Source organism: Actinia tenebrosa, unplaced genomic scaffold (genome assembly GCF_029948245.1).
Source record: "Actinia tenebrosa isolate PJP-AT-01 unplaced genomic scaffold, QUT_ActTen_1.0 PGA_scaffold7__59_contigs__length_16204524, whole genome shotgun sequence".
Taxonomy (NCBI): domain Eukaryota; kingdom Metazoa; phylum Cnidaria; class Anthozoa; order Actiniaria; family Actiniidae; genus Actinia; species Actinia tenebrosa.
Window position 1 is genome coordinate 973686 of NW_028292584.1, and position 19832 is coordinate 993517.

Below are 19832 nucleotides of genomic sequence, written 5' to 3' on the forward strand. Positions count from 1 at the left end.
GATTTTATTGTCGAGACTTTGATAGTTGATCCATCGACACTTCAAATTGTCCGCCATCTGCCCTTATCGCTGATTGGCTGGAGCTGACGTCACTGCTGTTTTGATTGGTCAAGTGAAATTCAAACCATTTAGCTATTTCACGCGTGATTGGAGGTTATTGTTTGGATTCTGGAAAAGCGCGCTTTTGATGCAAAGTTTTTGTGGAATTTATTTATTATTATTATATATAATTTATATATTTAATAAAGAAAAATCAATTACAGTGTGTAAAATGACAAATGACAAAAAAACAACTTTTCTAAATCCCCTTAAGTTCTACGATTTAAAAAAAATATTAAATTCAAATTTTTACCTCGTAATCGAGAAAAAATATTTTCGTGCCAAAGTCAACACACGTGCACCTTTTCAAACACCATGCATTGTTATCCTAATCATTCTTTAGTTTTTTTAAGGTGGGCAACTGCTTGGACCTCAGTCTTAATTGTCTCTCTTGAAAAGTGGGAACATATAATATTTCTATGAACACTTTACTTCATAGCTTTTTCTAATTTTATTATCTAAAAATATTTTTTCATCCAATTATAAGTTAATCATTTTCTCTATGGATTTTTTAGATAAAGAAACTTGTCCATGATTTTTTTATTAGCCTAGCTTCGAACCCGGTGGGTTTCCTGTGGTTACAAATATCAGCTGTTTTCCATCAAACCATATGCGTACAGGTAACTGCGCATTGTTGGTTTCCAAGAAGCAGCAACTAAACCATCAAAGATCAAAATGTGATTTGAACTACTGAAAAAATATGTAATTTAAAATTCAAATTCGCTTCCGATCTTCATTTTTTCAGCAAGGAAACGCGAAGGAAGTCTCTGAGATTCAATTAAGATGTTGGTTCCGATTTTTACTTTAAAACTTGGGCAAAAAGTTCACGCTAGAACAACAGCTATTGGAAAATATGATGGAATACATCCGTGTTTGACAGGCGCTACAACTGCAGGAAAGGTTAGCAGAAAACCTCTAGAATAAACTGTTTATTGCTTATGAGAAAATAATTTTGAAGAGGAATGGGTAAAGATTATAAATATACATTCCTTTACGCGTAATATTTGCCAAATGAAAACGTTTTCACAGATAATTGACAAAGTTGTCAAGGAGATGGAGGTCTTTGTTTAGACAGAAACGTCTGTTTTAAATATTGTAAATTTCACAAGTCAGGGAAAACTTTAAATTATAAAGAATTGTCAAGGTGATGTTGTTAAATTTCTTGAGACAACGATTTGGCCCAAAACACACAGTACTATAAGGTTAAATAAATTTGTTATTTTGAAATTTTTAAAGCAAACAGTGCTTATACAGTATTAATAAACCCTGTTAAAGTACCGAAAACCTGTTATTCGTTTGCCTTTATAGGCACTGAGAAATATCTTTTGAACTTCAAATTAGCACCTTTTTTATATTGTTTTCAAATTGTTGTATGCTTGCTTTTATTGGCCAGTCCAGCTGATCTGATCTGAGAAAAAATGCTAGCCAATGAGAATCGAGATAATTTGCAAAACTAAGGTGTCACTTTTCCTCTTGAAATCATGGATTCCAGGCCACCAAATGAAAGAAATAATGTTGCTAATACATGCTTGATAACCGTGACAAAGAATTCATGAGAATTATATGTTTTTATTCAAACTTTTTGGCAGGCATGTTTTTTATTCTTTGCAGGCTTCATGACACCTCATTTTTGCCGTGTTGTCATTAATGTGTCATTATTCCAGATCAATTGGGTGTTTGGCTATTTCCCTTTTTTTGTATTGGGAATCTAGGACTTGGAGCTAGGGCCATTGAAAGTGCACTGTGATTGGTCCGTTTGTGTGTGCACTGGACATCTGGATAGCCCATTTATAGATTATGGTTATATTTGTTAATTATTATTCAGGTATATCTTTTCGTATCATTACTAAATAATATTATTCATTCATACCTTAATGTTTTGTTGCTTTGAACTGATTCCTTTAAAGGTTTTTATTCATAACCCACATACCAGCAATGCACAAGGTGGCCGGCTAACAAGCCACCATGACAATGATATGAGCATCTTGAATATCAACCAGCAAGTGTCTGCTGTTGCTGTCGGCAAACTGAGCACGACAAACTGTGACACCCTTTTAGTTGGGACAGCCACTAATTTGCTGGCCTATGATGTGGAGAATAATTCCGATGTGTTCTATAAAGATGTAAGTCTACTTTGTTATCTTGACTGTTTAGTTTTAAATATCTAAACATTTCGTTTCAAGGTATAGAAATCTATTTCACATGAAGCCAAGGAATATATCTTGGGTTACATTTTTTTATGTCACCTGCATTTGGACACCGTAATTTAACATATTATGATACAGGACCCCAATTTTATTCTTCTGTACTTACTATAAGACAGAGCCATGCAAAGTTTCATGCAGATCTTTAAGGTGTCAGTCTAATAGCTAGAGTGGGCTTCTGATATGGTGTGGCAAAAAATAACAAATTTTGCAGCATTGTTCATTCCAAAAAATTATGTGGCAATGAAGATCTTTTATGCAACAATTCCCAGGTTGAGCATCTTGATAAGATCATGGAAGATCTTGCAAGATCATGGAAGATCTGGCAAGATCTTGTATTAAGTTATCCAAGATCTTAGGTATTCAAGATCTTGGCAAGATCTTGTTAAGATCTTGTCAAGATCCTGATAAGTTCTTGGTATTTCTTAACAGAGGTTTTAAAATCATAAACTTATAAAATCTTGCCAAGATCATGTGATGATCTTAACAAGATCTTAATAAGATCTTTGTCAAGATCTTAGTATGATCTTATCAAGATCTTTCCAAGATCTCGTAATTATCTTTGCAAGATCTTGTACCATAGTTTAAAAGATCTTATCAAATTCTTGTCAAGATCTTTACAAGATCTTTTCAAGATATTTTAAAGATCTTGTCAAGATCCTGATAAGATCTTGTATTTCTTAACAGAGTTTTTAAAATTATAAACTTATAAAATCTTGCCAAGATCATGCCATGATCTTAACATGATCTTAACAAGATCTTAATAAGATCTTTGTCAAGATCTTAGTATGATCTTATCAAGATCTTTCCAAATCTTGTAATTATCTTTGCAAGATCTTTGCTCATCAGAACTGACTTCATCACTTGGCCTGCAGCCTGTAGAAGTCCCTGATTCAGTATCTGATTCACAACATTGGAAGGCAAAATGATTGCAAATATTGTTTCGGTGCAGTGAAGCAGTATCACAAACATACTCGTCAGAACTGCTTGAACTGCTCGGTTTGTTGTCATCTTCATCGGAATTGCTTGAACTGCTTGGTTGGTTGCCTTTGTCGATATCCCTAACATCTTTTTCGGAATCCCTTTGACTGCTGGGTTCTTTTTCTTCAAAGACATCATGATTTTTTTGTCGGGGTAGGTTGAACTGATCAATTCTTTCTTTTTATGGCCATCACAAACATCTTCGTCTGAATCACTTGAGCTGCTCAAGACATCACTTGAACAGCTCAGTTCTTTATCAGAAATATGCAAGTTCATGCTTTTTTGCCTAAGTAACTGTTTAATTAATTGCCCTATTTCACTATGATGTCACTGCTTGTTTATGTGGGGGATAGAATCACCAAATCCAATAGAAAATTCAACAAAATTTGCTCCTAGCGAAATAGTTTAATATAAAATGGCCTGGTTTTCAGATATAATATGTGTTAATATGCACTAAAGATATTCTGAGCATTTGCTGGTTATTCTACTTGTCTTCGTGGATTGATACGGGTTTTAGAACAATTTTCGGTGAATTTGCATTGATTTGACCCCGTCCGACAACCATGATCCTTTGCGTTTAAACCCAGGGGTGGGGGGGGGGGGGGTACTCTTGCCAGTTTAGGGTACGGATGTGCCGCTGAGCCCTCTGAACCCTGACCCTCAGTTCCAGAGTAAAATCGCTGAAATTCATACCCTGTTCCAGAGCAAGATCACTGAAAACCATAACCTTTTCCGGTAGCGCGAAAATCGATACCCTGTTCCAGAGAGGAGAGAGCGTGATTTCGTATACCCTGTCCCAGAGCGAGCGCGATTTCATATACCCTGTTCTATACCCTGTTTGGCGGCACGTACCCGTATAGCGAATATAGGGGAGTACCCCCCCCCCCCCGGGCGTTTAAACAATAGATTGTTTTGATGTGACGTTATAGTGAAATAGGGCAATTCAAACTGTTCCTTCCTCTGCCTTTCATATTTTTGAATAATAAAAAATCACGAACTTTACTCTCGATTCTCCACGATTTATGTAATCGTTGTTCAGTGTTAGGCATTTCCCGCGCACATCCCAATCGCAGGAAACATTTTGTACAATTTCGCGTGTGTGAGCCAATCAGAAAAGGGCATCAAATAACAAGAAAAATTTCATTGGTCTACAGAGTCACGTGTATTTTTCAAAGATTAAGAGTCCTCACGTGCTTGTTGTATTTCAAATAGTTTCAAGCGTCAAAGAAGGTTAACGGAAAAAAACGGAAAACTATCTCGCGACTATGACTTCAAGAACAGTTATAAACGAACAAAGGTAAGTTTTGTCTTCCCATTATTCCAAAATATAGTTGATACAACTTTTACGATTTAAAAAAGCGATATATTGATCTCTATGAGAATAACGCACAAACTTTGAAATTTAGACTTTGATCTTCCCTTCGAGAACGCCGCGCTTATTCTTTCAAAAATGTTGGACCGTATAGTGTGATCGTCCCTTCGATATGCCACGCTATTAAACTTAGAGTTCTTTCAAAGGTGTTGGATCTGATCTTCTCTTCGAGAATGCCGTGCTAACTTGGAATTCTTTCAAAAGTGTTCAATCGTACGGTGATCTTCTCTTCGAGAATGCCGCGCTAAATTCAAAAGCTTGGAATTCTTTCAAAAGTGTTCAATCGTACGGTGATCTTCTCTTCGAGAATGCCGCGCTAAATTCAAAAGCTTGGAATTCTTTCAAAAGTGCTCAATCGTACGGTGATCTTCTCTTCGAGAATGCCGCGCTAACTTGGAATTCTTTCAAAAGTGCTCAATCTTACGGTGATCTTCTCTTCGAGAATGTCGCGCTAAATTCAAAAGCTTGGAATTCTTTCAAAAGTGCTCAATCGTACGGTGATCTTCTCTTCGAGAATGCCGCGCTAACTTGGAATTCTTTCAAAAGTGCTCAATCGTACGGTGATCTTCTCTTCGAAAATGCTGCGCTAACTTAGAATTCTTTCAAAGGTGTTGGATCTGATCTGATCGTCTATTCGAGAATGCCGTGCTAACTTAGAATTCTTTCAAAAGTGTTGGATCGTATAATGATCTTCTCTTCGAGAATGCCGCGCTTATTCTTTCAAAAGTGTTGGACCGTATAGTGTGATCGTCCCTTCGATATGCCGCGCTAACTGACCTAAATACTTGTTATTATAATCTAATAAGATAGTAAAGCTAACTGGCCTAGTATAGCCCATATAGGTTAATTCCAGTTAGCCTGCACCTAAATATATGGCAATTTATTTCTTTGTCCTAACTTATCTTGTGTGATATTTATGGTGCTAAATAAAAGATTGTCATTGTCATTGTCTAACTTTCAAAAGTGTTGGATCCTATAATGATCTTCTCTTCGAGAATGCCGCGCTAACTTAGATTTTTTTTCTTCAAAACACGTGTTGGATCTGATTTTCTCTTGGAGAATGCCGCGCTAAATTTCAGAAACTCTAATTAATCAGTACTTGATGGCCAGACTTTATTTTCACTGGTTTGAGATTTAACGAGTCATTAGAAAATATAAGCTATTTTGTGATTTGATAAAAAACCCAGCCTTAACATACTTGAGCAGATAAAAATGTAAATTTGTATCAGCGCAATATAAGTGTACTTTAGTCAAGGTTACTGGAGACCTTCAGGGGTATGTTTGTCTTAAACTCTCTCTACGCAACACGTTCAACAAGACCCCCTAATACTATGTATCGTTTAAAAGGTCGTTTTGTGATTTTCTAATTTGAAACAATGCTGGAGCCTTAAACACAAATCGGGCACGTTTCGTAGAGGTGAATTAATGGCATTAGCGTTAGCGTGTATAGCCAAAAGAACCTCACTATGTTAATAAGCAAAAGATAATATACAAAAAGGTATGAGCGATTTTTGATATTTTCCGTCTTTTATGCGGTAAAACATTAACCGGCATTGAAATTTTTCAACGTTCCAACTTTAAAATTTAAAAACTTTTTAAAGAAGCAAAATATCAAAAATCGCACACACCCTTTTGTAGTTTATCTTTTGCTTATTCACACAGGGAAATTCTTTTGGCTTATACGAGCTAAATCCATGTCCATTAATTCACCTCTATTGAACGTGCCCGATTTGTGTTTAAGGCTCCAGCATTGTTTCAAATTAAAAATTCTTTTTTAAATAATATTATTTTCTGAATCTCTATTATATGACCTTTAAAACGATATATAGTTTTATGGGGTTTTATTTAAAGTGTTGCGTAGAGAGTCTCAAATGAAACATATCCCTGAAGGTCTCCAGTAACCTTAATAATATTTTCATGACTTTGAAATACAGGCTGACTCAGATCAATCTAAGAATTCGAAAATGAAGCATTCGCTTCAATTTTTCTAAGGCAATACTGTAATTCTTAAGAAATCATTTCCTTTCACAATATTGATACATGAATAAGGTTTATGTAACTCAAAAATAAAATTAAAAAATATTTTTCTGAAATATAACCTAATCATTCAGAAAACAAACTAATTTTCTTTTTTTTCTGTTATAGAGGTCACCTGCATGCCAATCATGACAGAGACGAAGTTCAGAGAAGCAACAAATTGGAAATTGTCAGGAAATTGTCAGGGAAAATGAGTACACTTACAATTATTCAGGGTGTTCTATTCAATTTTGTGCTATATCCACTCAATTCCTCAATTATGAAATGAAAGAGTTAGTTACTAGTTAATTTTTCACTATCAAATGAGAAGGTCACTTCTATTAACTATTTCAATAGCCATTGTCGTAACAAATCTTTATAAACTGTACTGTATCTGTCATTATACAGTTATGATAAATTTGATCATAGTTTTAATAGCAAATTAAAAATAGAATCAAAATGGTGGTAACCATGCTTTAATCAAGATTCACATTTTGCATTTTCGACTTTTCATTTCTTGTTTGTTAAGCTCAATATGACTCACACATTACTTCAAAGTGTTTAAAACATTTCTTCTTCCTGTGTTTAAAACATTTAAGCAATGTGTATGGAATATTGTTGAACATAGAATATTGTCAGTAGAGATTTGCATGAAATTTAAGTTTAATCTAAGATAGCTTTTAAATTTTCATGTACTTTATCAGTATTTGATACATATGTTTTCAATAAAGTTTACATAATTATAATAAAGCCTTACAAGTTTCATCATTATCTGAAATCAGAAATCATGTTTGCAAGCCATTAGAACTTGTTATAACCTCCTGCAGAAGACCCTGAAAGATCTTTAAAATATCCTGTATATCCTGAAAAGAGCCTGTAACATCTGGGCATGGCTATGAAAGAAGACTTTGTTCAAGATCCTGTAAGATCTTGCCATGGCCATAAAAGATCTTGTCCAAGAACTTATAAGATCTTGCCATGACTAAATAAGATCTTGCCATAACAATGAAAGATCTTGTCCAACTTCCTGTAAGATCTTGCCATGATCATGACAGATCTTACTAGGACTATGAAAGATCATGTAAGATATTGCCAAGATCATGTAAGATCTTATCAAAAGCATGAAAGATCATGCCAAGATAATGAATAAACTTGCCAAGTTCATGCATAAACTTGCCAAGATCATGTAAGATCAGGCCTGATCTTGCATGATCTTGGATAAGATCATGTAAGATCAAGCCTGATCTTACATGATCTTGGCAAGTTTATGCATGAACTTGGCAAGTTTATTCATTATCTTGGCATGATCTTGGACAAGATCTTGTAAGATCCTATTTAAGATCTTGCAAGATTCTTATAAGATCTTAACAAGATCTTAGCAAGATGTTCAACCTGGGTTGGCAATGAAAAGTTCAAAGATAATATTTCTTTTAAAAATGTCTTGATTGTATAATAATATAACATACAATAATTGGCAATGAATATCTTAGGTTGCTGATGGTGTTAATGCAATCCTGGTTGGGAAGATAGGAGGCTTTGAAAACCCACTTGCTCTGGTTGGAGGTAACTGTTCTATTCAGGGATTTGATGTGGATGGCAATGATGAGTTCTGGACGGTAAGTCTAATATATACTGTACATGATACAAGCTAGATAGCTAGCTACCAGCGCTGAACCACTTCAAAATCTCAGTTTTATAGAATTCTAAAGCAGCCTCTGGGCTGATCTTAGCTAGTCAGGGCACTGAGCTAACTCACAGATGAACCCTGAAACAACTTTTAGGTTGATCAATGTCAGGGCATGACTATTTCACAGATCAACCAAAGCTGAGACAGCCTCTAGGTTGACTAAAGCCAGGGCACAGCTAACTCACAGATTGAGGTTAGCATTTAGCATGAAATAAAGGGGGGCAGAGATCCTGGTGAAAAACACTTAAATCGTTAAGGAGGAGACCTAACAAACTCTACACATAATATTGATATGTGACAGTAATAGTTATTGTGTTCAAAAAACACCAGGTCACATTTGATATTTATGGCAGTTCCATCCTCCCTCTTTACACATCATCCAACTTAGCATTATGAAGTCTTGTAGTCTTAGTCTCAGAGAGTAGTTTAGTTATTGGTTACGTAGAGTGGTATTTTTAAAGTATAGATCTCTGAGTTTGTACAAAGAGTGAAAAGTGCTAACTGGTGGATAAATAATATTCATGCAGTGGATAAATTTAATGGATAACAGCATCAACTTATCCAAATGGATAGGGATTTATCCATCTGATAACGCTATCCACTCTCCGTACAACTGTTACATGCATGTAAGTTATGGTCCACAATTTCGTTTTACTAGGTAACTGGTGATAATGTATGTTCTTTGGCTCTATGTGATTTTAATTCAGATGGTCAAGATGAGGTATGTCTTTGATGTGTACTAGCTAAAATTAGACTGAGCAGTAGAGCCCAACAGACTATAAAAATATTATATCTGCAATACAATATAGCCCATACTTCCTGGACCCCATTGGGCAAGATATATGGTTCCCAGGATTAACGAAAATAGAGCTTGTACAATTTCTGATACAGTCATAATATGTAATATGAGCATCTGCTTATCCTGAGGGTTGACAATGACAGATAATAGTTGAACAAAATGTACTAACTTTATTGTAGTAATGTAACTTGTAATTCATATAGTGTTTATTTACTTTGTAATTATATTGATTTTATACCGGACTCTATTTAAACTAGCCTGTGCTAAATTAGATGTTCCTGTTAAGATATTGAATGAAATAAATAAATAAATAGATACAATGTACATATGTGTGCTTACAGTACTTAATTTCTTCATCCTCTTCGCTCCTTGTGGAGGATAAGGCAAGGTGTGCATATTTGCTGTAGTCTAATTTATTATTGTACCAATGATTTCATTTAATTTTCTAGCTGCTTGTTGGATCTGAAGACTTTGATATCAGAGTGTTCAAAGAGGATGAAATTATTGCAGAAATGACAGAAACAGAGGTAGGAATCTTGGTACTCAATCAGCTGACCATTCAGACAATACTTTGTAATGCATTCCCATGTATGATCTGTTTGGACTTGACATTTGACATGTTGGACGGTTTTCATAATTATGGGTCTGCATAAAGTAAGATTTGTTTTGGCTGTGATCTGAGACTCTACGTACTCAGACTCTACTCAGTTTTCTCACTATATTTTACGACATGTTTTACATTAAACATTACTATTTATTTTCATCTTCAGGATTTTATTATCTAATTCTTTTTTCTTTATGATTATTATATCTTTTCCTTCTCTTTTTTTCCTTTGATGTTCTTTATATGAATATAAGAAATCATATTATGTATGCATAAAAAAATATAGGAAAAATTGTAATATCTGTAAATAATAATAGTTATAGGAGGAATTATAAAGAGAAGTTATTTGATACTCTGTGTATTGATGGTTATAAAAATTAACTAATCTTTACAGAAAAGAATTCTTTCTTTTTTTCCCCACACTCAGGCTGTTACATCATTGTGTCCAGTAAGAGAAACCAAGTTCGGCTATGCACTTGCTAATGGAACAGTAGGAGTGTATGACAAAACAGCCCGGTACTGGAGAATAAAGGTAAGTACTAGACTTTACAGAAACTGTAAGATGTAACTCATTATGATAGTAGTTGATACCTGGTGGAAATATGGTGACGAATTTGAATAACTATTGTTCTGAAATGACAAGCCTCTCATATACAGTAGTACATTTAAAAACGGTTTTATTTATGTTTGAGCATGAAATGACCTGCTGGTCAGTCCCCAACAATATTTATTCAATTAGTCGCCGTATAGCTGTAAAGCAACCTTTGAGGTGCAAGAGGATCACTGAGCACCCTTAAAAGTGATGGTGTGAGGGGGGAAGATTGGTTAAAATTGAAAAATGTAAGAGATGACAGTAGCATGGGAAAAGATATGGGCTAAGATTGAAAATTATAACAGACTGGGCCCAGTTGTTCAAAGACCTATTAGTGCTAATCCTGGGGTAACTCTTAATAAGACCTGTAGAGTTAATCCTGGATAAGCGCTAATCCAGCTTTGAACAACCCGGCCCTGGCATACCAAAAAAATTGGGGGGGGGGGGGGGGGCTATAGACTGCCAGTCCTTTCTCTCTCCACAATCCCTGTTGGGTGATTTTAAATGATCTCATTGACTGTTGGAGATTTCTTGTTTTTAGCCCTGTGTACCATTTTTAAGTTGCTCTATAACTGTTGACCCTGTTTCTTGTATGGATCATACAAATGAGATCGAACTAAAATCTAGTTATTATTCTATTTATTAATATTGAATAGTTTCATTTGGTGACTGATGTTTTTTGCAGTCCAAGAACCATGCCATCAGTATAAGCAGTTTTGATTTAGATTCTGATGGAGTACCTGAGCTCATAACAGGATGGTCCAATGGAAAGGTATGGTGGTAAATGATGATGATGATGATGATAATGATTGTGATGATGATAATGATGTTGATGATGATGGTGATGATGATTGTGATGATGTTGATGGTAATGATGATTGTGATGATGATGGTGATATTAATTTTGAAGGTGATGGTGATTATGATGATGACAAAAATGAATGACGTATAAAATAATGCACTTCATCCATGTCCAAAAAGCTGAGGATATGATGAGAACATGCCATAAAGTCATGCTAGTAACCTGCATCTGAGTAATCTGACCTTGAATAAACTACAATGTTTTCCCCCCATAAAACAGGTTGATGCTAGAAGTGATAGAACAGGAGAAGTTATCTTCAAGGATAACTTTATCTGACCTTGAATAAACTACAATGTTTTCCCCATTAAACAGGTTGATGCTAGAAGTGATAGAACAGGAGAAGTTATCTTCAAGGACAACTTTTCAGCAGCCATCGCTGGGATTGTAGAGGGAGACTATCGAATGGATGGCAAGGTAGAACTGATATGCTGCTCTGTCGAAGGAGAAGGTAATTTACTGTGTGCACATATATTAAAACTTCGAATTAAATTTTTGAGTTTATTGTTCTGCCCTTTGAGAACTTCACCCTAAGCAATTCTAACTTGTACTGTACTGTAGGTAAAGTGGTGGAGATCGGCTGTCAGTGGTTTTTAGGCAGATATTGGTAGGGTAATGCCAGGCTTTCGGCAGGATATTGATAGGTTAACAGCTGCTGTTGTTGGTCAACATCCTTAATCAACATGGATTTGGGGGTTGTATTCTTTCCTACATGTACTACTGAAATGTGCTCATTGGTATCTGAGTGCTTTGAATGATAATTAAAAGAATGGTTAATGTAGTGAAATGAGTGAAATTTCACAATGGCATCGATTTATATTTTATTCATTTGTTACAAGTATATATATTAAGTTAAGATAACAGAACTTTTATATTTTCTTTGGGCCTCCAAGTGTTTTGAGTAGCAATAAATACTACTTTAAATTATGATCTTATATTCAATTGTAGTTCGAGGGTATCTTCCTGCAACCCAAGAAATGAAGGGCAATCTAATGGACTGTAACATAGAACAAGATGCCTTGAGAGATCTTGCACTGAGGAAACAAAATCTGCTGCTGGAATTGAAGAACTATGAAGAAAATTCAAAGGTAACAAAAGAATTGCATTTATTTTGCTTTCCAGTGTTGGTGTGAACATTCCCTTTTAGAGCTCTTTGCTTTTTTGTTATTAAATAAACAAATTAATGAACAAGCAAACGGGCAAACGGGCAAACAATCTAATGAATGAACGAACAAACAAATAAATAAATATTAGGATTTACTTGAATGTTGCAGTGGCATTTCCACAGCAAGGCTCTCTTCATTTGCTGAAATCAATCTGGATTTAGAAATTTTGATTTTTGTGGAGGAAGGATAACAGCACAGAACGTGAAGGAAAACCTTTGAAGCACAGAGAGAAGCAACAAACAACAAGCTACTCACCTGTGACTCCAATATTGGGAATCAAACCCTGGTTGCAGTGGTGAAGCAGGACTAGTGGTGAGAGCATTAGTGCAGTTCTGCTAGCACTATTACTGCAATACTACCAACAACCTGTATTGATAAACTGAGTATTTTTAATTATTATATTTATGGAACATATTTAAGGGAATCTTAAAAAAATACATATAATATATTTTTCCTGTTTATTCAGGTTGGTAAAGGAGTATCAGACGTTGACCAATCACAGATGGGTATTATCCCAGCAAACACACAACTCCAGACGTCCCTTCTAGTGAATCCAGGCAGTGAGCAAGTCCAACCACATGTAGAGCTGTCAATCTCAACCACCAATGACACCATCATCCGATCAGTGATGATATTTGCTGAAGGAGTGTTTGAAGGTGAAAGCCATGTTGTTCATCCATTACCTCAGAATACCAAGTCCACAATGAGCGTCCCTATCTACCCACCTAAAGATGTATCAGTTGACCTACACATCAAGGCATTTGTTGGCAACAAAACAAGGTGCGGTAGGCTTGAATAATGCTAATACAGTGCAACAATACCATCCTCTCACTGGATATGTGAGTTCCATGGGTAGGTTGATGGTTCATCTTCTACGGTCACCACATGTTCATTTGATGTGTTGCATTTTCCCTTGTCACAAGGGTTTTTCTCTGGGTACAGCTGTACTCTGGTTTTCCTCCACCATGAAAATCATCATGATGTTAGTTTAGTACTCTTTCCAGACTCTCTTCACCTGTGTCGAGATAAGGGCTTCTTAAATATTGATTTGCACCCATAACACATTTGAGCTGTTAATTTTTGGGCTTCAAGAAAATCAAAAACAATTCTAGTGCAACCCCTGACAGTAAAGTGATGCTGCCATAAATGTACAATGAAGAGGTATTTTCATCAGTTGGTTCTTTATTTTGCAGCTCTCAGTTTCATGTCTTTGAGCTAACTCGACAACTTCCAAGGTAAGTTTCAGTCACATGGCGTTAATATGTAAGATATTTTCATAGTTTGCTTGACGTCATTAACAATGTAATCATTGATGGTCGTCTCACAATTGCAATGGAAATCCAAAGATTTTTGTATTGCAAAAGATTTCTTGGCTTTTTCAAGATGTTTAATATTTTATTTTAAAGTTTAATGACTCAATGCTTCTTGAGTGGGAAATAAATAAGAATAATTAAATGATTGCTTGTTTAAAATGGGACACTAACATTCACATCCAATCTGCATGCAGTTCAAAATGGTTCTCCTTCAGATTTCCTATACACAGGGCTAGAAAATATGGCCAAACTAGTTTTAGCTTGATCATACCTATTTCTGGCTCAACATTACTATTCTGGTTGGACATTGTCCAATGACCATCTGTTATTTTATGTAAACAGATCAACAGCTCAGCAAGTGTGTTAATACTACATATATTATTTGTTAGGTTTACTTTATACATCCCATGTCCAGAAGGTTATGCTGAGCCTCAGTCTACTGTCTCCTTTCATATTAATGAGAGAGTCAACAGGGTAAGTCAAACTTTACTATTATAGATAGTCTGACTACAGTAATAGCACAATGTGCTAGAATGGCTTCCTAGCAAGATACTACTTAGCAAGATACACCTGCTCTCAAGCAAATCTTTAAATAAAGGAATGGATGGGTGAATTGATGGATGTATGGAGGGATGGAGGGATGGAGGGAGGGAGGGAGGGAGGGAGGGATGGATGGATGGATGGATGGATTGGTGGATGGATGAATGAGTGAATGAATGAATGAATGAATGACAAATTTATTACACCCTATTGAACTAGACACTGGACTGTTGTATAAAAAAATGGAGGTGCACATTTTAAGTATTAAAAATATCATTTTTAGCTTAAACCAACCAAAATGTTTGAAAGAAAAGCCCTTTACAATTTTTTCCCCAGACTATAATGTGGCTGAATCAGAATTTCCTTCTGACTGAAGAAATCCAGCCAAAGAATGGTTCTCTTGACGTGATGTTCCTGTCCTTGAGGACTGGCAACCCTTTGGTAATACGCATGGATCAAAATGGAGATGTGAGTAAAGCAGTTCCACAAGAACACTGTTCTCAGTTCAAAGCCCTGTCATTCCCTTCCCCCTTCCAAAATTTTGGTTTGAAATGGGAAAAATTATGCCCACATGGATCACATTCTGATCATGAAAGCCTGTATCACATGGAACAATTACTTGTCTCACGAAACAGTATAGTCACAGGTTACAAGAGACCATGTAACACACACAATTTCCATTGCAATCAAGGGCAGATCCAGCCAAAATTTTAGGGGGGGGGGGCTAATTGAGTTTAGGGGGGGTCTAATTGAGTTTCTTCAGTCAACACAATGGAAAACAATAAACAAAGCATCTAATCCTCCAGTTTTGTTTTGTTTTGTTTTCTGCTGAAGGGGAGCTTCAGCCCCCTTCCCCTTCCCCTGGATCCGCCCTTAGCAATATGTCTTGTAGAAAAAAATGCTACAAGTTGCCTGCAATTTGCCCACAAATGGCCTTTTGACCTCCTTCATAATGCAGTCAGATGTGAACAATTTATGGTTTAGTTGAGGAGAGACAGACTAGTGACTGTTACCATGTATTTTCCAGATGGTAATTAAGACAGATGATATGGACCTTGCTGGAGACATTATACAAGCAATGGCTGATTTCTTAGGGATTGAGGTAACAAACAACATACTAATTGACTTGCAAAAACTTAATGCATAATTGACCTGCATACACCAAATTCAAAAATCGTTTTGGGTTCAAGAAGTTAAATCGGCAATAAGCTAAGACCGAGGGGTATTCTGGGTAGTCAACATCTTTGGCATTATAAAATGGAGATTGAAGAAATTTTTTTAGAGTTTAGAGAGTGTTTTCATACAGACACATGCATGAAGAGTAACAAAATGCTTCGTTTGTTAATTTCAATTTATATTTGACAGCTGTAAACTTCAATATGCATTAGCTTCATTAACTCTTAACCCAAAACACATGTCGGTGTTAGCTTCTACAATTTAACCTTTTTGAGCTCAACAACGAATTTAGAATATAGTGTATGCATTAAAATGGCAAAGTAAGTATATGTAGGGTCTGTGTTGTAGGGTCTCTGTTGTAGGGTCTCTGTTGTAGGGTCTCTGTTGTAAGGTCTCGGGTTGGCTGAAAGAATTAAACAAATAATGTTTTGCTCATGTTTTGTGAGGGTGACTTTTTCCAAGTATTCAAATAGATCTGCATCTAAAGCACAGTATCAAACATCTGGCCCTCATTTCATTGCAAATTAAATGAATAACAAAATGAATAAAAAAGGTGTAATTTTTTTTCATTGTAATGTTATGGAATTGCAAACTTTTAAGGACCTTTGATTCCTATAAGTAATAGCAAGGCACCGAGGGGTATTAGTAAGTGATTTTTAAAATGTCTTCGAGGCTGAGGGAGGATTAATTGAAGTCCAGATCCTTCAGCCTCATTCTATTCATGAACAACTGAAGTTCAATTAAACACTCTGAAAACAGTGAGTCCGGCTCAGGTGATTAGGATATTAACTAATTAAGTGTATCTGACATTTTGTTCTTACATATCAACATTCTATCTCAACAGGATCTGCATGCAACTGCTGACTTCCCCGCACACATGGAGGAACTTAGAGCTGTTCTTGTCAAGGTTTGTGTTCATAACATGACTGATTTATCAACGTCATGGTCCCTAATCCCAAGGGCGGAACCAGCCCAAATTTTATGGGGGGGGGGGGGGCTAATTGAGTTTAGGGGAGGCTAATTGAGTTTTTTCCGTCAACACAACGGAAAACAATATAAAAAAGCATCGTTTTTTTCTGCTGAAGGGCGGGTGTGTTCCGCTACCGTTTGGTTCAGTTGGTACCATGTGCTGCCTTTGTAATAACATTTACAAATGGTTTTCACTTGGCTCGGATGATCACTTTAAATGGCTGTCCCGTCTCTCCACACTTCATCACTAACCACATCAGATGGACGTTAAAAGAACCACTGAGGACGTAAAGAAACCCTGTCATCGGCCACCCTCAAATTCTGCCCTTTACGATTTATTTCTTAATGGGTTTGTTGTGGGATGAGTAGAGAAGTTTTCGTATGACTGTGAAAAGCTCACGAACACGGATGTGACACGGCAAGGGATACGCCAGACCAATCACATTGCTCGAGAGTTCACTCTCCATCCAATCAAATACCTAGAACACGGCATAAACACAGCTCGCACACGTTCACGCCAAGGTCACGGCACTTTCAAATCAATCACATTGCGTGAGGAAAAAAAATCAGCCAATTAAAATTCTAGAAAGCATCACAGTCATACGAAAACTGCTCTATTGGGATTTTAACGTGTTTGGTGCAATGTAATTCGAAGGCAACCTCGTTTCCTATTGTGCAGCAGCAGTTACAGGCAATAACTCGAATACATTACCTCCCACTCACATACACTTGACTAGATGTAACCTAAAGACCTAAAGTCACGGCTTGTTATTTTAATCTGTTGTTTGTCCATGACAGGTGGATGAGTTACACTCCGTGAGGCAGAAACTAACCGCTGAGATGGCGGACCACTCTAATCTTATTCGTAGTTTGGTTGTACGAGCAGAGGATGCAAGGCTTATGGCTGATATGTATGTCAAACTTTAAATTGCTTAGAATGAAACATTCGAATGATCAGTAGAGTGATTGGAAATGATCAGGGGCGTGATTATGTCGTTCATGATGTTCATAGTTGAAATGTTGGTCTGAATAAGACTTATGGTAGCCGACAGTAAACATGATGGTGTTTAGTGATAATACAGGGTGTAGATCTGGGGATGGGGCTCCACACCCCTTAAACCGCAATCGAACCCCCTAAGTGACAACTACGAACTCCCTAACTCCTTAGTATCAGGACGCACATTGATACGAGCATATATTGTTGAAGTGTTTATCCACCTGTGTAAATATTCGTATTATTAGTTGGATCATCATGTGACCAGCCAAAGAAGTTGGAAGAATCTTTTACCACTCCACAGTATTTTCTTGTTGTCAGCTCGTCACAAATCTACATTGTTTACTATCGGTGGTTCGAACCCTCCTAGCCAAAATCCTGGTTATGCTGCTTTAATGGAAGTGGTGGTAGTTGTAAAGTTGGTTGATGGGTGACTATGTTGTTGGTAGTTGTACTGGTTGTGTATGGTGAGTGTGATTGTGCTGTTGCTAATGGTGGTGGTGGTATATGATGGTGATGGTAGGTGTGAAGGGTGTGATAGTAATATGGTGGTGGTATTAGTGGTGGTGGTGGTGGTATTAGTGGTGGTGGTATATGATGGTGGTTCTAGGTGTGGTTGGTGTGATGGTAATATGGTGGTGGTGTTAATGGTGGTGGTGGTATATGATGGTGGTGCTAGGTGTGGTGTATGTGATGGTAATATGATGGTGGTGTTAATGGTGGTGGTTCTAGGTGTGGTGGGTGAGATGGTAATATGGTGATGGTATATGATGGGTGTGCCGGTGATATAACAGTGATGTTAATAATGATCTATTAATATGTTTTTAGGAAGAACATGCGTAAAGGCTACATGGAATTGTACGACTTAAACAGAGATTTAATAAACGGCTACAAGATAAGATGTAACAATCATACCGAACTGCTGGCCTGTTTGAAAACTGTCAATCAAGCCATACAGAAGGCGGGAAGACTTAGAGGTAACAATGATATCGAAGTCCTGGTCTTCTTATCATTACATTTAACTCTGCGCTGCGGTTTCTCTTATAATAATAGACATTGTTTGTTGTGGCGTAATGCTTCGCTATTTCAGACCATGTGTCATTCCTTGAGAATAAGATTCTTTGTTTGAGTTGTACCCATATTCGTGTGACTTCTCATGCGCAACCGTTAAACAAAGAAATGAAGTTCTAGGGAATTACACTTGGTATGAAATGGGAAATCATTTGCAACGTGAGGTATAAGGTCTATAATGAAGAGTTATTATATAGCACATTTTACATCGCCTCAATGCGTTTTACATTTTATGACCAGTAGAGTACTTTACAGACTACATATTACATGTACGTACTAATGTACTGACCATTGACGCTATCCATAGCCGGGCTGCTTCTGTCAGCTATCTTTTGCTGTCAGGCCTTTAACTTGTGTTTTATATTTGATTCTAGTCGGTAAACCCAAAGCTGAGGTGATCTCTGCCTGCAGACAAGCCATCAAAACCAACAATGTTAATGGACTGTTTAAAATCATCAAGGCAGGGGTGCTGTAGAAAAACAGATGAACTAGTTGTATTAACTTAATTTATTATTTAACTTATCAAATATACTACGTTAACCGAAGAAAAAAATACACTAGTTACAATCTCTAAAATAATTTTAATTTGCTTGGAAAAAATCCATTCAATATTAAGGAACAATTGTCCAACCATTGAAACTTATTTCCTTCTATTTGAGCTCTACTGCAAAGAATCCATTTAACTGTGCGGTTGAAATGCAGTTCCTTCAGATGTGAGGGAGAAAGCCTGTTAAAAAAGCCATGGATTTGAGTTTTCATTGCCTTATGCAGTAAACCCTTCAAGTAAAAGTAAATATTAGAAATATTCTTAGCATGTAGATATTTTCCGATACTGATTTAACCAGATATTAATATATATTATCGTATTTTATATTTGTTCATACTTGTGTAGAGTGAAGGCATTTAACCGGCCGTGAATTAAAAATTATTAGTCAACGTGTAATAGTCAAATAGACACAAAAGAAAACAATGGAATTAAGATCTGTGTTAGTCTAATATCTAATTCACGGTTTTAATGACCACTCTATTTGTCACACACACACAAAAACTGTAAATAGATTTACATTGAGTGATGGTGTGTTATAAAGCGTACGTAATAGAACATCAACAGTTATATGTAGTGCTTTGTATACTTCATCCTTACAACATAGCACAGTATTTATTACATTTGGACTTCTAAAAGGACAGGCATTCCTTACATACATGATGACAAAAATATCTCGCTCTTCAATTCTTCATTTCTTTATTAATTACTTTCTGTTATTCTTTACAATTTTTTTCCTTTACTTTTTTCTTTCTCTTTTCTTTCTTTTTCTCTTTCTTTTTCTCTTTTTTCTCTTTTTTTTTTTTTTTTTTTTTTTTTCTTCTTTTTCTTTCTTTCTTTTTTTCC

At 36.2% G+C, this 19832-nt stretch overlaps 1 protein-coding gene across 1 annotated transcript; it reads left to right on the top strand.

Annotated features, from left to right (window-relative positions):
• The first annotated feature begins 738 nt into the window (after positions 1 to 738).
• LOC116303128 (BBSome complex member BBS2) lies at positions 739 to 19550 on the top strand. The gene is made up of 18 exons (XM_089040147.1): positions 739 to 999; positions 2007 to 2222; positions 8163 to 8288; positions 9018 to 9080; positions 9608 to 9685; positions 10190 to 10294; positions 11040 to 11126; positions 11529 to 11664; positions 12162 to 12301; positions 12846 to 13159; positions 13573 to 13614; positions 14082 to 14166; positions 14569 to 14700; positions 15260 to 15334; positions 16253 to 16315; positions 17176 to 17288; positions 18200 to 18348; positions 18817 to 19550. Exons 1-18 carry the CDS (start codon positions 883 to 885, stop codon positions 18915 to 18917), a joined length of 2142 nt encoding a protein of 713 aa, XP_088896273.1. The 5' UTR covers positions 739 to 882; the 3' UTR covers positions 18918 to 19550.
• Positions 19551 to 19832: the final 282 nt, after the last annotated feature.

Bases quoted from the DNA above. Each gene is read 5' to 3' on its own strand.
- LOC116303128 (XM_089040147.1), top strand. From the start codon at position 883: ATGTTGGTTCCGATTTTTACTTTAAAACTTGGGCAAAAAGTTCACGCT. The intron at 9,686-10,189 runs GTAGGAATCTTG...CCCCACACTCAG, and splicing joins CAGAAATGACAGAAACAGAG to GCTGTTACATCATTGTGTCC. The intron at 16,316-17,175 runs GTTTGTGTTCAT...TGTCCATGACAG, and splicing joins TTAGAGCTGTTCTTGTCAAG to GTGGATGAGTTACACTCCGT.